This window comes from Hibiscus syriacus, unplaced genomic scaffold (genome assembly GCF_006381635.1).
Source record: "Hibiscus syriacus cultivar Baekdansim isolate YM2019G1 unplaced genomic scaffold, ASM638163v2 tig00112347_pilon, whole genome shotgun sequence".
NCBI lineage: Eukaryota > Viridiplantae > Streptophyta > Magnoliopsida > Malvales > Malvaceae > Hibiscus > Hibiscus syriacus.
In genome coordinates this window covers 1,211,139-1,232,118 of record NW_024063308.1, presented here as the reverse complement: position 1 = coordinate 1,232,118, position 20,980 = coordinate 1,211,139, and the positions used below count along the sequence as shown (strand labels likewise).

At 33.6% G+C, this 20,980-nt stretch overlaps 2 protein-coding genes across 2 annotated transcripts; one reads left to right on the top strand and one right to left on the bottom strand.

Moving 5' to 3' along the window:
* Positions 1-4,907: 4,907 nt before the first annotated feature.
* Positions 4,908-8,075, top strand: LOC120178335 (protein disulfide isomerase pTAC5, chloroplastic-like). Its single transcript, XM_039184206.1, has 7 exons — positions 4,908-5,549; positions 5,988-6,083; positions 6,263-6,379; positions 6,569-6,815; positions 7,032-7,069; positions 7,223-7,318; positions 7,976-8,075. The coding sequence occupies exons 1-6, from the start codon at positions 4,983-4,985 to the stop codon at positions 7,316-7,318; spliced, it is 1,161 nt and encodes a 386-aa protein (XP_039040137.1). The 5' UTR covers positions 4,908-4,982; the 3' UTR covers positions 7,976-8,075.
* A 53-nt stretch (positions 8,076-8,128) lies between these two features.
* On the bottom strand, positions 8,129-18,512 carry LOC120178334 (glutathione reductase, chloroplastic-like). The gene is made up of 16 exons (XM_039184205.1): positions 18,227-18,512; positions 17,357-17,421; positions 17,197-17,266; positions 16,498-16,569; positions 16,197-16,400; positions 14,210-14,283; positions 14,043-14,126; positions 13,314-13,401; positions 13,133-13,214; positions 11,178-11,251; positions 10,516-10,623; positions 10,300-10,364; positions 9,854-9,967; positions 9,045-9,144; positions 8,399-8,452; positions 8,129-8,243 (listed from the first exon to the last, which is right to left on the bottom strand). The coding sequence occupies exons 1-16, from the start codon at positions 18,365-18,367 to the stop codon at positions 8,148-8,150; spliced, it is 1,491 nt and encodes a 496-aa protein (XP_039040136.1). The 5' UTR covers positions 18,368-18,512; the 3' UTR covers positions 8,129-8,147.
* Positions 18,513-20,980: the final 2,468 nt, after the last annotated feature.

The following is a 20,980-nucleotide window of genomic DNA, read 5'->3' as shown; positions in this document are numbered from 1 at the left end:
TGATAAAAACTATGTTTGTAGTTACCACGTAAGTTTCTATCATTTAAGGGTAAATTTTGGTAACTAAATTTTAATCTCTCCTATTTCACTTATTATACTTTTGTCGAAACGATTTTTTTCTTCAAGGTGAAAAAAGGTGAGATTTTGAAAAACTACATTAATTTTTAATTTACCTTTTTCAATTGATTTTTAATTAAAAAACAAATGCGATTTAAAAACTTCTCGTTTCGAAAAATTTGAAATTTTATTTTCGTTAAAAACATATTGATCAAAGAGTCGCCACCAATCTTTGATTAGGGTGTGATTGGGCACCCAAAGATGTTTGTTATTTTAAATAAAAATTAATTTTAATTAAAACAACAAATTAAGGTCCGTGTTATCAAAAAATGAGTTCGGGAGTCGGTTACGTGTGGGGAAGGATTAGCACCCCCACGACGCCCTAAATTGGTACCTAGTCGATTAATTAACGTCCTTGCATTGAACTTTACAAATTCGAACTTAATTTGATTTTTGATCCCATAAAACAATGACGTAAATTTAAAAACATTCAAAATCACTCAAACAAATTAAATTAAAATTACCAAGTCGTTTTAGAAAGATAAAGAATGTTCGATTATTTACAAATATCGAGACCAGATCTTAAAGATATAACAACCTTTTTCTCGATATATTTAAATAAACGAACATTTCTTTTTCTATCGTTCCCAAATTTTTGGTGACAAATCAATTTTTTTGTTTCACTTTCGGGATACACTTTTATTTTAAAATCATTAAAAGCGGATCTCAAATCAGTTATGACTGCCCACTTAAAACAATTTTAAATTAAAAGGGTATTACCCTTAATCCAATTATGTAATATGTAGAGTTATGCAAATGATGCTATCATGCAATTTATGAAAAAAAGTATGCCATACCAAAAATTAATTATACAAAATTAAAAAATAACATACAACGTGACATGCAAAAAAATTATATACATATTTTAATTAAAGATCATAAACCATGCATACTAACATATGATGTACAAATATGACTCAAATATAAAAACAAAAACAAAACATGCTAAACTAAAAATTTAAAAAGTATATATACATAAATGTAATGACTAAATTTAAACGTACATAAAGTTAAACATACTAATAAAAAAATAAAAACAATGACTTAAATAAAAACAAGAATAAATATAAGGGACTTAAACCTAAATAATTCATGAAAATTACAACTAAAATTGAAATATGAAAATAACTAAATCGGGTCAAATTAAAAAAAAAGAAATCAAAATCAAGCCCTACATGTGACTAAATTATAAACATGAGCTAAACCTAGGAGGATCAAAAGCTAATTTACCCCTAAAGTTATAGTGACTAAATTCTAATTTACCTGAAAAATTTAATATATAACTTAACAAAAAAAAACTTAAGTAACTTTACTAAACCAAACATTTCCGCCGCTCCTATTTGTTTTTTAATTCAATTTATGCGTTGCCTTGAGGTTTCGAACATAGGAGTATTGGTGCTCTCTGCTCTGGGCAAACTTTGACCACTGCATTAACTTTCCCTCTCCATTCTCCCCACCTTCTCGCTTGTCAAACCCACACAACCGAAACCCATAACCAGAAAATAGCCAAGACCCACACTCCGGTTGCCTTCTTTGGTGATTTGGTGAGACCAAGACCCGAGCCTAATAACCCCAAAGTGTTCAAATAACTCCCCAGAATCCCGATCCGGTATTGACATCACCAAACACTCATAAATGGCCCCTAGATCTCCTTGACCTCTCGACTATTCACTCTCTCCAATGACCTTTGTCCTCTCTTGTGCTATGCTCAACCGTTCAACAATGGTGTGGTGCTCAAACATTACGGTAAGTTTAAACCTTATTTATTTCTATTTTATTTTTTGAAACCCCGATAGATGATAACCCATGACCCAAAAAAAATGACATGCAAGGACTCAAATCACTCATGGTAATCCTACCCAACTTCGGCGATCTATCACCTCGGCAGTGGAACCCTAGAGTCTACGATCCATTCAATTTCAATAACAAAGCTATACCGAAGGTATCTACTTCTATTTTCAGATTTTTGGATTTGCACTTAAAAAAAATAATTAAAACAATTTAAGAACAGATAAGAAGTTAATGTAAATAACAACGAAGAAAAACCTTGTATGAATTGAATTTCTCTTTGTATTGCTCTGGTTCACCGAAAGGAAGGAATTCCTCTTTGATCTTCAAATGGAAAAAAACAATACAATATTTTTTTTCTGTTTGTTACTATTTTCTGTAAAGAGAAACGATAAGGAAGGTTTTTTTCGATTCTACTCCCGGTTCCTTGCTGATATCCCTCTTCTCTTTTTTCTGCGTGTCTATGATCTCCTTCTTTCGGTTAATTTTTGTTGTTGTTGTGTGATGCTTGATAGTTTTCCTCTGTTTATTACTTTATTTTTGCTAATCTCCCTCTGTCCGTGTAATTTTTCTTTTTAAAAAAACTGATATCTCTCGTTTCTTTTTTATGATCAGTGGTTCTCTTTTTAGTTTTTAGTAGTTAACCTCCCCACTATCATATCATATCAACTGCTAAAATAATTTCTTTTTCCTTATGCATGCAACTGCTGTCCATTGGGCTTGAGATGGGCCCTCCAGTTGGCTTGGGTTCTCATTGCTTCAGGTCGGTTTCGACTGGGCCCCGAACAAAACAGAGCATCTACAACTTTAAATCTTTTTAATTTTTTCACTGAACTTAATATATTAGATTTTTTTTATCACTTAGTTGTTTTCTTACTAACGGCGTTATAAATGAGTTGTTATATAGATGCAAAACGACGTCGTTTTGATAAAAAAAATTATTTTTTTAAACGATGTCGTTTCAACGCCGATTACTATTTAACGGCGGAGTGACAAAAAAATTAATGTATTAAATCTACTGAAGAAATTAAAAACTTTTAAAATTTAGTGAGTAAAATAAAAGAGAGAGTCAAGTTCAGTGATGAAAATTTAAATTTACCCATCATTTAAAGTAGTAAATTACATCATTACCTGAAAGGTTTTCTTTCTTCACCAACATACCAAACTTCAGGTTTTCTTTCTTCAACAACATACCAAACTGGGTTGATTTGCTCCCATGGTGTTGTGAAAAAAATTATTGGCTGAAACAGGGTCTCATTGAAATTATTTTCTGGTCTAATGTGAATTCTACAGTACTCGTCGAAAGTTGCAAGAAACACAGTGCATCTTCGGAAACACAGTGTGTCATCGGAAAGTCACCGAGAACACTGCGTCTTCAGCTTTGTTCAAGATTCGCATAAAAACGGGGAAGACACATTGTGTTCTTGGAAGACGCATTGTGTTCCCAATGACTCTCCGGTTACTGTAGCATCACATCATCTCGAGAAATAATTCCAACGATACCCTAATTCAATCAATATTTTTTTCAAGAACCCTACAACAACAAATCAGCCTACCAAATTGCAGTTCATCTTTCAAACCCTTGAAATCTGAAAAGTTTGAAATACCGGTTAATATAAGGTTAAAAATTTGCAATCGAATGTAATAAAATTTTTTATCAAGTGTGTAACTTTTAAAAGTAAACCGAGTAATATTTTATGTTGAAATTGGAAATCTTACGTTCTCTGTTGCATAATTATTCTGGTTGTAGCTTAAAATAATATAAAAAACCATATAATATTTTTATTTGTAATTAAAAATTACTATTAATTATATAATTTTTAGAATAAATAAAATAAAATTTTAAGATAAAATTTACCGTAAAATTACCGATATATTTTTATTTTTATCCGATAAAGTTGACAACTTGAAGTTCAAATTTATGGTAAAACAAAAAAAATCTAATTATATTTTATAACATTTATCACCTTCATGTCTATTATAACGAATATCATACATTCTTAAATATTTTTTCACGAACCGCATCTGTCTAATTTCCCCCCCCCCTCCCACAATAATTTCTTAATTTTGCCGTTTTAAAGTTCATTAATATTTTAATAAGAGGGGAAAACTGAAAGAGATTTTTATCCATGATATGTTTGGCTTATGGAAAGGAGATCATTCATTTAAAATTTAAATTTTAAAATTAATATTTTAATAGAGAAATTTTATGTATAAAAATAAATATTTTGATAGATATCTTAATAAATTAATTTTAAGAGTTAGTTTGATGTTATATAAAAAATATTAAATTTGTTTCCCAAAATTGGATGAAAACTAGATGATTATGATAATTTAATATTTAGTTTTTAAATATTAAAGTCAAAAAGAAGTTTTTAAATATTAGAATAAAGTACCATCGACTATAGGATACTGCTTTGTTGAGTCCCTCGGCTATTAAAAATTATAAAATAGTCTTTGATTATAGGAAGTTGCTTTGTTGAGTCCCTCAACTATTAAAAGTTACAAAATAGTCATTTGACTATTCATTATGTTTTAAATTTTCAGTTAAAAAATTAACAGTCGTCTAAGCTGAACGTTAACATGCTGATTGAGATATAATAGTTGTTTGAGATTATGAGATTATATTATTATATCTCAATAAATAAGTTAACGTCCAACTCAGGTTGTCGTTAATTTTTAAACGGAAAATGACGAGTTTAAAACATAATGAATAGTCGGGTGATCATTTTGTAATTTTTAATAGCCGATTGACTCAACAAAATAACTCCCTATGATTGGGAGACTATTTTATGATTTTTAATAATTGGGATTCAATAAAATAATATTTTATAGTTGAGGGACTATTTATATAATTTACCCTAAATATTAATACATAAAATATTATGATATTTAGTATTTAATAAAGCTTCCCGCCATGCAAGTAGCCATCTGGCCATGGCCAATGTGTGGTTTAAAAACACTACAAATATATTTTCTATATCATCTGAATATATATCTTCAATCTTTTGCTTCTTCTTCTTCTTCAATTTTTGATCTTCAATCTCCTTCAGTACTTCATTTCAAACTCCCTTCCCATGTCTTCTTTAATTCCTCTATCGTGCAACCCTCCTTTTCTTCACTTTTCTTCCCATGTAAATTTCGTTCCTTCCAAACCCTCATCTCTCTCTCTCCCTCCTTCGAATCTCTTCCTCTGCTTCTCCTCTTCTTCTTCTTCCAACAATTCCTCAAACTTCGACCGCGAAGAAGCCAGGTGGCTTCGCGAGGAACAACGATGGCTCCGAGAAGAGCAACGCTGGTTAAGAGAGGAGCAGCGGTGGCTAAACGAGAAAGAGTCGCTGCTCCGACAGATCTCCCAACTCAAGCTTCAAATCCAAGCCTTGGAGAACCAGAATTCGGTTCACGGAGCTTCGGCTTCGGAGACGATATCCCGTATCGGAGCTTTACTGCAGGTGTTGAAAGAGAAGGGTCAGATTGCGGAAAGCGGAGAGAGCGCGAGGGAGATGGTTTTGGAAGAAGTGAAAGAGAAAGAGGTGATTGTGGAAGAAGGAGTTGAGATTTTGGAAAACAAGGAAAATGTGGTTCAAAAGAAGATAGAAACGTTGAGAGTAGGCAGCGAAGGGGATCAAGTTCGAGAAATGCAGGTCTGTCCCAAGCCTTTTTTTCTTTTCATTTTGTGAATATATGAACAATTTTTTTAGAATATAATTAAAATATAATTTTATTATATTTCATTTAACATGTTAACGTTTGAATCATGTTAACGTTCAATTCAAACGTTGTTATTTTTTTAACGAAAAAATACGAGTTTAAAACGTATGAATAATTAAGCGATCGTTTTGTAATTTTTAATAATTTATGAACTCAACAAAATAATATCTTATAATATTTGTATACTTTACTCAAATTTTAAAGGAGATAATTTATAAAATTTTAGAATATCAACATAAATAAATATATATATATAAAAGCACTTTATCGACCTGACCGTTCTTGGTCCATCCCTGTATACAAGCCTAAGTAGATATGGATATGGTGTCATCCTAATTTGGAATGGTTGCTATGGTGATTTATAATGACAGGAGGCGTTAGAAAAACTGGGTTTTTACTCTGGTGAGGAAGACATGGAATTCTCCAGCTTCTCCAGTGGGACTGAGCGTGCTGTGAAAACTTGGCAAGTAAGCCATAATTCCATTATCATGTTATGTGTTGTCAACGGACACAAAGTTCTCCATTGTTATGGGAGAATCAATGCAGGGGGGTGAAATAATCTTTTGTTACACAGTTTGCCAAAGCTCCTTATCCTGTTCTCTTATTTCACCTACGATATTCATGATCAAATCATTGCTCTTGACAGGCAACAATAGCTGCCCGTGAAGATGGAATAATGACTGCAGAACTTCTTCAAAAGTTATTCGGAGAACAGAAAATCAGGAGTTCTAGCTCAACCAACTTTGCAACTATTCTGAACAAGGTATGTTCGAGATCACGCGTAAGGCAAAAGTTTTTCTTCTGCATACCAGTAGGATTAAGATATGAATGCACCTGTTGCTGCCAGCTTCCCTCTTTAAGTTTTTAGCAGCATTCGGGGTATAAAGCGCCGCTAATTCGGATATAATTGCGACGTTTTTGATATCAGTTGGTTTCATGGACTTATCTGTAGGAGGGGACCAATGGAACTGCAATTGCTTCTTTGACTGAAATCTCGGAGATAGAACAGAAAGTTGTGAAAGAGGAAGGTTCCACTAAAGCTGAGGTATCTCAACATCGAGTTTTTCTTCTCGGAGAAAATCGGTGGGAAGATCCTTCTAGACTTACTAACAAGAATAAACAAGCCTCAGAAACTAAGAACAAAGATGGCAAAACAATGTGCCATGCTTGTCGTGGAGAAGGTCGAATAATGTGCACAGGTAACAATTTCTTCCTTGGGTCGAATTGAACCTTGAAGGAGCTGATCTGTAAATAGAATTAGACGCATTTCTTTGTTTTTTTTAGAATGAAGATAACTGCAATTATAACATTGCTCGACATGACCATTGCATATTATAACATTAGACGCCTTACGTTCATCAGTTGTTCACCCGAAACCAACCACTCTTACTCACATTCACTTTTCTCTAGTGCAGAATGCGATGGAACAGGTGAACCAAACATTGAAGAACAGGTAACCAGGGGTCTTGCTTGTTTTTTATACGATTTTGTTTAAGAGATCTACTTGTAGGGCTCAAATATCCTCTTCCTCGAATCCTGAAACAAAAGATTTTCTTCTAGCTTAGCTACATTGATGATATGACATGTTAGATTTTTGCTGATGCAGTTTTTGGATTGGGTGGAGGAGGGAGCAAACTGTCCATACTGTGACGGCCTTGGGTATGCTACTTGTGATGTATGCGAAGGAAAAGCAGTTGTTTAGGTAATGTCATGATCATTAAACACAACAGAATATTACATGGAAGAAACTCTAATTACACACAAATAAAGCACACAATTCATCATGTTTCAGAAGCTCCTACATTATCCATGAGATTCTTACTTCTTTTGACAAATCCAATATGATTGTTAGTACATGTTTTAGAGCATGGGGTACTGCAATGGGACGAGCATCACACCATTGCACCCCACTAAATTTGGCCTACAGATGTATAAAGTAACTTTATTTCCCCTTGAAAGAAAATTCTGTTTTTGGTACTTGCAAATTATTCCCAACCAATCAAATTGATTAAAACATAGTTACTTACCCATTTTCACATTAAGTATTTTTAAGCATAATTTGGCATATAGATGTACATGGGGATGGACCGAGGGAACTAGCGGTATAGTAACCCTACAAATTTTAGATTCACATATAATTTAAGTTTTTTTTTTGTATTTTTTATTGATAATATGTTTTTATCTCTAAAATTTTATAAGTTCAAATGCTAATATAAAATCATGCATCCATCTCCTGGACGTAGTAACAGAATCAAATATTCAAATGTGTCTTATGTTTCTAAGATGTATTTACTTTGCTTCTTAAAGTCCTGCTATTATGCAAATACGATATTCTAAAAATATTTAGCATTGCTTACAGAAATAAGAAATCCAGACAAGTTCAAGAACAAATACACAGCCGGTGCCACAATTTGAACTACAATGGAAGATCCTTCTTTATTATTGTGAATAAAGAAGATAAACCAAAGAACGTACTATACCCTTTAATGTGAATGTTGCTTTCCACTGCATATTATCAGCACTAAAATCTATTACAGATTTGTCTTCGGTTTTCCACCAGCAGTAATACGCCGTGAAACAGAACGCATTGTTACAAACTCCTCGGCAGCGGAAGGATGTATGCCGACCTGTAGAAAAGAGTTCAAAAGACTTACTCCATAAGATGAGTAGAAGCAATTCAGAGTGAAATGCCAAAATCAGCTCTAAGTTAAATAGATACGACAAACATGGTATCGAAATGCGTAAATGGAACTAGAAGAATCTAGTGGCAAGTTCAACTTACAGTGCTGTCGAATTGTGCCTTAGTGGCTCCACACTTAAGAGCAACAGCAATGCCCTAAAATGGAAAAGCAATATTAGAACATCATTGTTAGAATTATCAACATTCAGTGCAGTTTACCTTATTTCTACATGCATCTTATCGAAAGACAAAACGATTAGTAAGGGCCTACAACATACATCATAGTTCATCTAATTCATAAATGCTACTTATGATAAGCAGAAATATGGAAAAGGGAATTGGTATCATCCAATCATTGCCATTTTAATAATATTTTGACTCATCACAGAATTGACCATCAACTGTTAGCCTACGACGGTGCATCTTAACTCTAATAAGGGATGCAAGATCTCTTAGAAGCCAGAAATGGAGTACAAATCCGTTTTGACATCAGGATTTTCAATATACTTTAGTGATTGAATCATCACTCAAAAGAGGCAACATCATTCATGGATAAGAAAATTTTCACCTAGAAGGAAAATGCAGCAGGCCAATCCCAGAAAATTTCTTAGGGCATTGCCAGAATTTACACACTGCATTTGTAAAACCAGACCACATTACCAACTATATTCATATTGGTTACAGGAGTATTTAACTGATACGTGGAGGTAAGTATACACATCAAAACAACTAAAATATAATAAAGTACCTGCATAATTTCAGGTGCATCAGGTCCACACATAGATGCCCCATGTACTTTATCAGTTTCCGCATCAACAACTAACTTCATTACTGTCTTTTCTTGGCGTCTAGAAGTAGAAAACAAGAAAGTTATTGTTTGCAAATAAAGCAAACACCAGTCAGATATACAAGAATTCCACATGTGGTTGCTGATCAAATGAGCAAGGAAATGGAAATACTCGTCGAGAATAATGGAACGTGTTGGATGCTTAGTTGACATTATCTTAGATAAACTAGAGGCTTTTGAAAATTATATTAGCTAACTAGGAAGCCACTTAATGAAGAAGCCAAAACAAAATAACCCCAAGCACAATCCAAATCAATATTATATATATAGATCTTAGAAAAGATCAACTCTTGCTGCCAACTTCTTCATGCCTTAAATGCTAGCAGGCTACATTGATATCGTAAAATCACAACTATTACACTTTATATAGAATGGAAAATAGCATCCTCACAACCACATTGGAAAGTATCTTTAATTTATCCTAAACCATGTTGGAGACCTTAAATTTTTGCATTTAGATGCTTTGATCCTTGAAACTATTATTATCAATATTTTAACAAAAGAAACTTTTGAAAAAACATGATGTCTCTGGGACCAACATCAAATCCGGAGTCTGCATAACCTAGGCCCAAGAGTAAAAAATGGAAATGAAGATATTGCATAACTAAAGTGGTGGATGAGCTCTTTCAGAAAGAAGGGACAGGCAGAAAAACGACTACAAAATTTTATTTCAATTTTCTTTGCAATAGCATCTCAATTCGTTATCATACCCGGATATAGTATTCTTCATTGGATTGAAGGATGATGTGAAAACCAGAACATCACCATTTGCTTGCTCGATTGCCTGCTCTTCACTGAGACCAACAACCGAAAGTGGTGGTATGCTGCAAAAATGTGAATCGGCATGGCAATTAATTTACTAAAAGGGAAAAGGAACATATAACAATGAATTAGAATGTGTGCATATATACATCCAAGGAAAAATATGTGCATATATACCCAAAAAAAAAGAGGCACTTAACAACAACAATGTACAATCCTCTCTTAAGTACAGACCAAAAACCTACAAACTACAAGAATTCTAAATCCTGCAGTCCTCAGAAAAAATATAATTAAAATAGTTTATCATGGCTGCTTCATTGTCTTTAATTTAAATCATTACAAGCATACACCATGCCACCACAAGAAGCATGTCGTAAAAGGGAAATGACATTACCAAAACACAGCACAAGGTATATTGCTGTAGTCTGGTTTGCTAGATTCCCCACCAAAAAGGGTTTTCTGCAAGCATTGTTTAAACAAAAATTTAAAACAAGGGAAAGACAAAAACTTGAAGCTTAACATGTAACTATATCTGTCAAATGGAACAAAAAGAAAAAGAAAAACCATCTTTGGTACAGGAAAATGAGAGGGCATCAGATTGAACACATACAGCAAAACAAGTTCCCTCCATTAAGGCCACTGGAGTCAGGTTCATCTGATTTGTAACATCACCAACAGCCCATATACTGGGATTATTAGTGCGTGAGTACTCGTCTACCTGCAAAATGAAGATGGTAGAACTCAGTTCTGTAACAAAAATTGAAGTAGGTTATGCAATAATGGTATTCACTCTTCAGATAACGTGAGAAAAAAGTACATAGCTAAAATGATTAAAGTAAATTAAATATCCGAAAAAACTCTTTAAAGGAAAGCCACCTTCAAGAAGATCAAATATATGTTATATGGCCAAAACAAGTGCACAAACAAAAGGAAATGCACCACATACAATGCCACTCAAAGAAGGCCATCTTAGCTCTACATATAAACCCAAGAATTAGACATGGTTCCTTCCACAAGCAGATCTACTTAAACATGTACAGAGAATAATATTGCAAATCAGTCAATCATTTATCCAAAAGGAACAAGAAATTAGAAAATTAACAAAACATCAAAACACATGCTTTTACCTTTTAGTAAGATCAATCATAATGAAATCATAGCCATGCCAGTTGACATTTCCATGGAAGAGTGCAGATGCCAACTTTTATTATAGAAAAAATTACTGATGTTTGATGAGAAGAAACAAGAATAAAAAAGCATAGAAAAAATAACCTTCACAGCTCCTGTTTTATCAAGTTCAACACCTACAGCTTCCAAATTCAACCTTTTTGAATTGGGTAACCTGCCTGTAAAAAATAATTAAAAACAACACAAAATCAAGCTAATGGCAAAAATTAAAATAACTCTAAAGAATGGGGTATGTTCTCAATGATATAACAGGCCATAAGACCAAGCTGTAAAAATAAATCAAAATTTGAAACATCAAATGCAGATTTAGATATCAAAGAACATTCAATAATGTTAGCCAGGACCTTTAAAAGTGTTAGGAAGTAATAAGTTGATTTGTCGGAATAACTTTAAAGATTAGATTTGATTTTCTGTATTTCTTTTCCATTTTCTAGCTACTATAACATGTATAAACACATGCGTGGAATATAATTGGAGAATTTTTTTTTTCATTTGTGTTTTCTACAAGGTATCAGAGCCATTTGGCTCAGTTTTAGAGTTTGGGTTTTGCAAATTTTATCGTGAAATGTCGAGATTTTCATAGGTCACTTTGAAGAGTGTTTTTTGGACCTCACAGACGGCATAGGGAGGAGTGTCAGTGTTGATCCAGCCATTTGTGGATTCAAGTGACCAGAGTGCAAGTGTGTAAGCCTCATGTGCTGATCAAAGATTTTTACTCTTCTTCACGTGTTGACGTATGGAAGTGCATGGTGCTGCTTCTGTGCACTGGTTTTCTTCTCCGGTTTCAATTTGCGATTCCAACCGACCCCTGGTGGTTAGGTGATCGATTGGAGTTGTTGCCGACGGTTCCTTGGTGTTTGTCTACATGGTTTGTAGCTGTTATAGTGATGTTTGGCTGCAGAGATTTTAGTTGACTGGGTCGTTTGACTACAGAATTGTAGATGTTTCGGTCCTGTTTGGCTACAGGATTGTAGCTGTATAGCAATTAGTCTTGCCTGTATTCTCGTGTACCATATTTGCCACTTCTGGGTTTTGATTGATTATATTTGTAACAAGCTGGGCACGATTAACATCCATGCTGCAGCTTGAGGGGGAGTGCTATGATACAGGCTGTCCATAGAAATCTTGGGAAGTAATAAGTTGATTTGTAAGAGTATGCCGTACCTTTAGAAATTAGATCTGGTTTTCTTTATTTTCTTTTCATTTTCTAGTTTCAATAACATGTATAAATACCTTACTCTGAGTGGAATATAAATTGAAGAAGTATTATTCCATTCGTGTTTTCCAACATAAAGCATGACTAAGTACTTGTATAAGCGTGAACCAGCAAGTCAGTCAAAATCTCTCTAACCATTCTAAAAGAAATAGATCAGTAGAGTAAGGTTCAAGGTATCAATGATTACTTAAATCCTACAAAGTGTAATAACTAAAACAAACATCGAAGATCTAAAATTATAGCATCTAACAAAATTAAAAAAAAAATGCTACTATAAGTTTCATCATCCAGTCCAACTATTCTAAAAGAAACAGAGCAGTAGAGTAAGGTTCAAGGTATTAATGTTTACTTTTCAAATCCTACAGACAGAGAAAATTAAAACAAACATGCAAATATCCATTTCATTGCATCCAACAGAAAAGGGAAAAAACACTCTATTGCTTGTAAGTTCCATCCTCAAGATTATGGAATTGTTAAATGACCGCAGAACATCTCATGGAGAATATAAGCACATAGGAGAGAACTAAATGGCAATTTTTTGATAGATTGCATAAATAAAGCAAGTAGGCAGACATTAGTTTCTAGATGATGGTAAGAAGTAAGAAGCGCCCAAAAGGCACCTAAGCATGCCAAAACACAAACCGGTGCAATGCAATGTCTATTGCTATTCATCCACTACATAGAAAAAGCATGTCTTTTACTTTTAGACATCAAAAGTGAATTCCACAAAATATGGAGAAAGAAACAGAACAGAATAAACTAAGTTACAATATAAGAAGTGGGAAAAATATTAGGTTTGAATCTTTAAATGGATTTAGATTACCAGTGGCAAAGAGTACAACATCTGCTACCAACTCCTCACCACGATCTGTAATAACTTTTATGCCATTATCTGTTTTAATCAACTGAATTCACAGATAAAAGTACATCAATTGGTGGAGTTTTAACAGATATTGATGGATAATAAAGGAGATGCAAATTGAATAAAATTGGCAATTGAGTACCTCTGTCAAATTTGTCTGTGGGTGCAAATTTATTCCCCTTACTTCCATATTTCTTGCAACCACTTCCCTCATTTCATCGTCAAATCCTCTGGGCTTGCTATCGTAAACTTCTGTGTATCATTCTCTTCACTTTTAAATTTAGTCGGGTCTTACGTTTTTGTCTATATGCAGAGATTTTTTCGCAGGGGTCTATTTGCAGGGATTATTGCCTATTACAGATGCGCATATGGTATTAATGACTGCATATGAATACTGTTCAACTATATATTTATGTATTTATTTATTATATATGCATTGCATTTTATCTATATTTTTAATTTTCTGACTGCCGGAGGTCTTCCACGGAAGCTACTCTCAACCTGGCGTTGGGGGCAGCCTACTATCCTACCTCCCCCTTACCCCATTGCATATGGGAATTGGGTTTTGTTGTTGTTGAAGTGTTGGTCATAGTATTCTCTTATAGAACTCAAGCCTATCTGATCCTATTTGATAACAGCCCGGTAATCTTCTCATAAGTATCTTTAAATATTTTTATAAATTAGCAAATATCAATAATAGATTGGGATAATGTAAACTTCCAATTGAAATGCCAGCACAAACATCAGAGGTACAGAAAAGTATGAAGCAGAAAATTCAAAACACTTCATGAGAACAAATCTAAAACAACTGCATGGCCATAAGACTTCTATCAAACACTATAAATTAACTTGGATCAGACTGAATAATTACCTCAAAGGAAGCTCCTTTCTGTAAATAAGATCTACAGTAGCTCCCAACCCTCTACATATTGATGCAAACTCAACAGCAATGTACCTGGACAAGAGTACATAGCATCTATAAGCATTAGCAAGCGAAGCGGATGAAAGGAAACAAACGAATCAGGAGATCTATCATACCCTCCTCCAAATACTACAGCATGCTTAGGTAAGTCATCCAAACTCAAAGCTTCATCAGAAGTTATGGCCAACTCCTAAAACATCAAAAAGTGGGAGAATTAAGAAACCAGGAGAATGTTAACAGTGATATCTCACTCAAAAATACATCAGATCTAGTAACCATTCACCTTGTCTATAAAATTAGTCATATTTCTGGCACTAGTAACAAGACTGAACAATGAAGCACAAGAACCATTCAGTAGAAACTAAGAGGTTAGGCCATAGTTTGGAGGAAAATTGCAATATGATTCTGTGACTACAGAAAGATTCTGAAAACAAGAAATGCCGTGTGCATTTTATTTAAGAAAACAATTCCAATTTTTAATTTTATCATAGAAAATAGTAGATGCTTTCTAGGAAATGAAAATTAAAGTAGGTCAGAATGATGATGAAAAATAAAAGACGTTTCCATTATGTTCGTTCAAAATGCTTTGTAAAAATGGAGAAACTGAAAAAAAAGGACTTCAAAACCATGTTTGACAGCTGTATTCAGAGGCGTTTTTTAGTTTGTGGTTGTAATTGTTGGTTTTTGTTTTGCTATGTTATCTTACATCTTGAGGTGTATTTTAGAAATAGGGTTATTGTCTTAGGGGCTTTTTGTTTGAAGATGTAAGATTTTTAGGTGATATGGTATGTATTGGTTTTTATTCCCCTTTGAGGGTTCGGTGTTACCACTTGTACTTGGTCTTCTATTTAATAAAATATGAGGTACTCTTTTCTCCCTTCCAGTGTTCTTCAACATACTTCTAAGTATGTGGAAGAATATGAAGGGTGTTTTTAATGAGACCTCCAACTTCTATCAAAAAAAAAAAAAACTCACTAAATATGCAAGAATGGTTTTTAAAAAGAAAAATAGATTCCTGAATGGGCTTGGATGATAAATGCCAACTCTTATAAAGTTATAAAGGGTATTTGTCAGGCCAATTTAGAAGTCATAAATGAACCAACCATTTTCATCAATACCGTTTTCTGGTTTGATGTTTGATTTTTTAAAGAGAAATAGCCCGAGTATCAATACCATCTCAAAGGTATCAATATCATTGCTCATGTATCGATACTTACCCTTATGTATCGATACCTTAGCTTAAGGGTCACAAATATAGGCATTAAATGCCAAATGTATCGATACCCTTTTAAAAGGTATTGGTAACTCTGTTGCAAGATGTCTTAAATGCACTGATTTCATGTCTCTAAACGATTATTCACCACTCCCAACAACCTCAAACAGATATATTATGAGAGTGGATATAAATAGAGTTCCAAGACACTCCAGCAAGATCAAGAAAGCAAATACCAACAATTAAGAGCCAAAAATTCATCTTGTGCTTCATTTTTCAATATTTTCATCTTGTTTGATTCTCAAACAGTTACGAGTTTTCTTGTATTCTATTCATTTGAGTGTTTGCTGTAGGGTTAGTGATTGCAAACATCCACCTTGTGAGGTTTCTTCTAGTTTGCTTATTTGTAATCATTTTTAAGATAAATTCTTAATATTTGGGGTAGAAATCTTAAGGGAATTTGTGTAAGGTTAAATCTTGTCCTCAAAGGTTGAAAAGTATAATGAATTTAAGAAAAACCTTCGTTGAGAAAGATAAGATAGTAGAGTAGAGAATTAGGGTTGAACCACTTTAAATTTATTGTGTCCATTGCCTCTATTTCTTCCTTGCCTTCATTAAAATTTTTAAAAGCCAATTCAGCCCCCTCTTGACACTTTTTGGTTGTTCATTTAAACTAACAGAAATGAAAAAATGAAACCAAAATATGTTTTCCAAAATAAATTTCCAGTCATGAATCACATGTAAGGCAGTTTATAAGGGGTTTTCTTATGCAAAAACTTGATGCAACAAACAAATTCTACTTTCATTAATATAGCTCCATCGTACTAGAGTATCCAATTCATTATGTTGAATCAACTTTTGGTCATTCTAGAAGATATCAGTGTATATACCTGCCCAGGAATGGAAAGACGATGTGCCCTGCTTCCAGTTGCAATCAATATATGCTTCGCAGAATAGGACATGTTAGTGCCATCTAGTTGTGTCACCTGAACTGCATTTGGACCTACAATCTTTCCCTCCCCTTCCAACAATTTAACACCGGCATTTGACAATAACCGCTTGTAAATTCCATTCAATCTCATTATTTCATCAGTCTACAAGTTCAAAAAGGTAAAATCTAAAAAGTAATAACAATAACAATAATGGCTATGATAATAAAAAAATATGGAACACACGGAAACTGCAAAGCACCTTTTTCTGTAGAAGCTTTTTCCAATTGAAATCAAGTTTCTCATTCACCTCCCATCCATAATTTCGAGCATCCTAAACAGGAAAGAAAAATACACTTATCAAACTTGAAACCAATTGGCTAACCAGAAACCTTGGGTTACTTCATGTCAAAATAAAACATAACATATGTTTAAAAAAAGAATGCAACATCAAAAGGCTGAGAAAGATCAACTAAACATCCGAATCAGAACTATTAACAACAATGTAACAAGGTTTTCATGATGAAGTTTCTACTTTTTCAGTCACATCTTTATTTATCAAACAAAATGAGAATTAGAGCCATATCAAGATGGAGAATGGAATTATCATGTGGACTGGTGCAACAGTATATATTATTCTCAATCGGAGAGGTCATAGCCTGCAGAAATCTAGTCAAAGGGTCAACTTATATGCTTGAAAACAGAACTAAATTTATAGATATATGAGAATTCTGATGAATTTGGAAGGCCAAAAGCCAAAACTCTTAATGTTCACCAACCATAACACAAGAAGTTACTGAACAGATTATTGAATACGTTTACATGCTTGAATCACATATGAATCATAAGCAAACCTCTTGATGTACCAAGATAGTTAAAAAGAGATCTCTCATGAAACAAAATTTTCAATCATTCATAGATTTTCCGCTGATTGTGATTCTGATAAGCATTACTATCTCACCTCAATTTCACCTCCAAATGTGGCACCATATACCAAAATCTTTTTGGGAACACAACCACGAATAACACACCTATGAAATTTGAGACAGCGTTATAAGCAAACACAGCAGCATAAAGAAATTTAATAAAACCATTTTTGAGTTATAAAAATGATAACTTACGTCCCACCAACTCCTCCAATGACTTCTGAGCTGATTGGATGAAATGGGAGCTCACAAATCCCAACCTTCAAATGTGAAAATTGATTTAAATAATATATAGATAAATAAAAACTTGAATTTTTAAGCCACAAACATGAATGTTCAAGAAGAAAATTATAGAAAATAGTAACAAAGGAGTCAATAAATTTTAAGAAAACAAAGTTTAAGAAGAGCAAGAAGCTAAATGACTAACACTCCATCACAGCAGAAACAGAAAATACAAAAACGTTTAGGAATCAAAATTCAATGAATGAAGAAAGAACAGTAAAACAATCAACAAGTTAACCGTAAACACAGAAAACAGCACTGATTTTTCTTCAAAAAAAATGCAATTCCCATATATTTATGAAAACGAAAAAGATTTAGACTTAATCAAACTATACAGCTAGCAAAGAAATTATATATGTTGACTTCAAACAATTCATAAACACAAATTTCAAACTTCTGATGAAGCCACCAGACCACTATCCCACCCAAAAAATAAATAACATATAGGAATGACGCTCTAAAATTTTTCTTTTCCCTAATTTCTATTGTTAGCATCCCCTGAGAACACTAAACCAAAACAAAATCCCATTTAAAAATGATCCTCTTCACCGGTGCTAATTTAAGAAATATAATCTCTTTTAAAAAGTGATACTCTTCACCGTTGCTAACTTAATGAAAATACATAAACAGAACACAATCAAACCATCCCATTCAGAATCGATTACCACATTTAAAGTATGAAATCCATATTTCTCCAACTAAACATTAACAAAGTGCAATTTCGTTTCTTCGAATCTAGTGAATATGCTCAAACGAAGAGAGAGCGGAAATTAGAACACACACCTTAGCTCTGTAGTTAGCGGAGAACCTGGCAGCGCGAACACCACCACTTCCCGCACCGATAACAAACAAGTCGAAATCATATTGAGATTCCTCTTGATTGGTTTGGCTCAATTCTCCATCATCCAACATCTTCCTTGCCATGATCGCTTATCTCAAACAACTTTGTTAGAAACTGAAATGAAACAACCAAAAAATTAATAAGCGCCGGCCTCTGTTTGACTTCCAAGAAAGATCAAAAGATTTAATAAGATGGAAGCGTTTACTCTGGAAATTAAAGATAATTTACCTGCGTCAGCAATGACGAAGGAGATTGGGAAAAAGGAAATAATCGAAAACAAAGAATTTGTGAATAGAGTTTGAGCATTTGAGGCTGTGTAGTGAACAGTGTCCCTTTCACATTTAGAGTTCTACTTTTCTATATTTAAAACGGTAGGTAAAGTACACATGGTTTCTCGATTATAGAGTATTATTTTTTGATTCTCCTACTATTAAAAGTTATAAAATAGTCATTACTCTATGATATTGTTTTATTGAGTACATCCACTACTAAAAGTTACAAAATGGTCACTCGACTATTTATATGTTCGAAACTCGTAATTTTTCGTTAAAAAATGATGACAACCTGAGTAGTACGTTAACTTATTGACTGAGATATGATAGTCGTTTTAGATTTTGGGATAAAATTATATCATATCACAGTCAACATGTTAACGTCCATCTCATAATGCTGTCAATTTTCTAGCAGAAAATGACTATTGTTGAAAACATTTTTGTGTTTCGATATAACAAATTAGTTTAAATGAATTTTAAGATTTTACAAATGATTTTCTAAGTATATTCGATTCAATTAATCGAATATCAAATTATTACTCCAAGTCTTTTAAGATCAATTTCAAACCTTACTAAATGTGTAAAATTGTGTGTTATACTTAATATATTTTTAAAACAATTTTCACAAAGTATTTTGAACCAAAATCAAGCCTAAAATCAATTTTTCAGAGTGATGTACCGATGCACCAATTCATGCATCGATGCACCATGAATTAAATTGAACATCGAATGCATTTCATGCATCGATGCAGATACCATGCACCGATGCACTGAGGATTTTATGAAAACATCGAATACATTTGATGCATCGATGCACTCTGGCTATTTTGAAACATCGAATGCACTTGATGCATCGATGCACTCTTAGTGCACCGATGCACTGAGAGTCCAACGATCAAAATATTTAAATTTACACCGATGCACCTAGGGTATGCATCGATGCACTTAGGGTATGCATCGATGCACTGACGCTCCCAACTGCTTTAATTAATTGTTTTCACACTTAAACGACTCTATTGACTCCACTAATCATCCCCAACGTTTAGAATCATTTGAAGGTGTATTTAAACAAGCTTAGAAGCCATTGATCAACAACAAGAAACAACAAGCAACTAGAATCAAGAGAGAATCAAAGAGAAAGCATCAAACCTCAAGTTTGATCATTTCAAGTCTAGTTTTTCATTCAATATTCATTTTTCTTTCATGAACACTCATTGTACTCAATTGTATTCATTCTTGAGTGTTCTTTTCTTTATTCTAGAATTGTGCAAACAATCTACCTTGTGAGGATTTCCTTGTAAGTTTGCAAATTTATATTGTTCTCTTTGGGAGAGAGTGTTCTCAAGAATTTGGGGTATAATTCTTGAGGGTTTGTAAGGTTACTCTTTGTCCTCAAAAGAAAGACAAATTAGTGAATTTGTGGAAAATCCTTAGTGTTGATAGCTAAGGTAGTGGTCGTAGACTTTGGTTGAGAAAGTCGAACCACTCTAAATCGCTGTGTAATTACTTTCAATTTTCTGTAAAAGCTTCCACCAAATTTTTAATTGCCAATTCACCCCCCTCTTGGCTGATTCCGTCAATCGATTAACTCAACAATTGGTATTAGAGCCTAACTCATTTGAAGGTTTAATTGCCTCTTGAGTCGATTCGGGAAGAGTTACATCGATAATCAAAGTCATCAATGGCCTCCACTTCAAACTTCGACTCCGGTCTCGATTCGATGCCCGTCAACAAGCCTCCTTTCTTCAATGGGGCTAACTATGCCTATTGGAAAAATAGGATGATGTACTTCATTCAAGCAAGTGACATGGGAGCATGGAATGTTGTAGAAGATAGATATATCAAGCCTCTTACTCATCCAAGAATATGGAGTGAAGGAGAGACAAGATTGTTCCAGCTCAACTCTAAAGCCATTCATATCATATTTTGTGCTCTTAGACCAGATGAATACAGAAGAGTTTCATCTTGTACAACCGCCAAAAAAATATGGGACAAGCTTCAAGTCACTCATGAAGGTATCGATGAGGTAAAAAAATCTAAAATTAGTATTCTAACGCATAGCTATGAAAATTTCAGGATGAAACCAAATGAAGATATCAAAGCTATGACGGATAGATTCTCAACGATTGTCAATGGTCTCAAATCATATGGAGAGATCATTTCAAATGAAAAGCTTGTGAGGAAGTTAGTTTGCTCCATCCCAAAATCATGGCAATCAAATAAGACGGCAATCATCGAGTCAAAGGACCTAACGTCTTTAACTCTTGAAAAACTAATCGGTTCTCTCCTCACTCATGAAATGATGCTTGAAGATGAGGTGGACCTCGATAAGATTAACGAAAAACCAAAGGAGAAGAAGAAGAAGAAAAACATTGGAGTTGCTCTCAAATCCACAAAAGATGAGAGTGATTCGAATGAAGATGA

Excerpts from the sequence above, each read along its gene's own strand:
- LOC120178335 (XM_039184206.1), top strand. The coding sequence starts at position 4,983 with ATGTCTTCTTTAATTCCTCTATCGTGCAACCCTCCTTTTCTTCACTTT. Across the intron at positions 5,550-5,987 it reads ATCAAGTTCGAGAAATGCAG|GAGGCGTTAGAAAAACTGGG; the intron begins GTCTGTCCCAAG and ends TTATAATGACAG. Across the intron at positions 6,380-6,568 it reads TTGCAACTATTCTGAACAAG|GAGGGGACCAATGGAACTGC; the intron begins GTATGTTCGAGA and ends ACTTATCTGTAG.
- LOC120178334 (XM_039184205.1), bottom strand. The coding sequence starts at position 18,367 with ATGGCAAGGAAGATGTTGGATGATGGAGAATTGAGCCAAACCAATCAA. Across the intron at positions 10,624-11,177 it reads ATAAAACAGGAGCTGTGAAG|GTAGACGAGTACTCACGCAC; the intron begins GTTATTTTTTCT and ends TTCATTTTGCAG. Across the intron at positions 9,145-9,853 it reads ATGAAGAATACTATATCCGG|ACGCCAAGAAAAGACAGTAA; the intron begins GTATGATAACGA and ends TTCTACTTCTAG.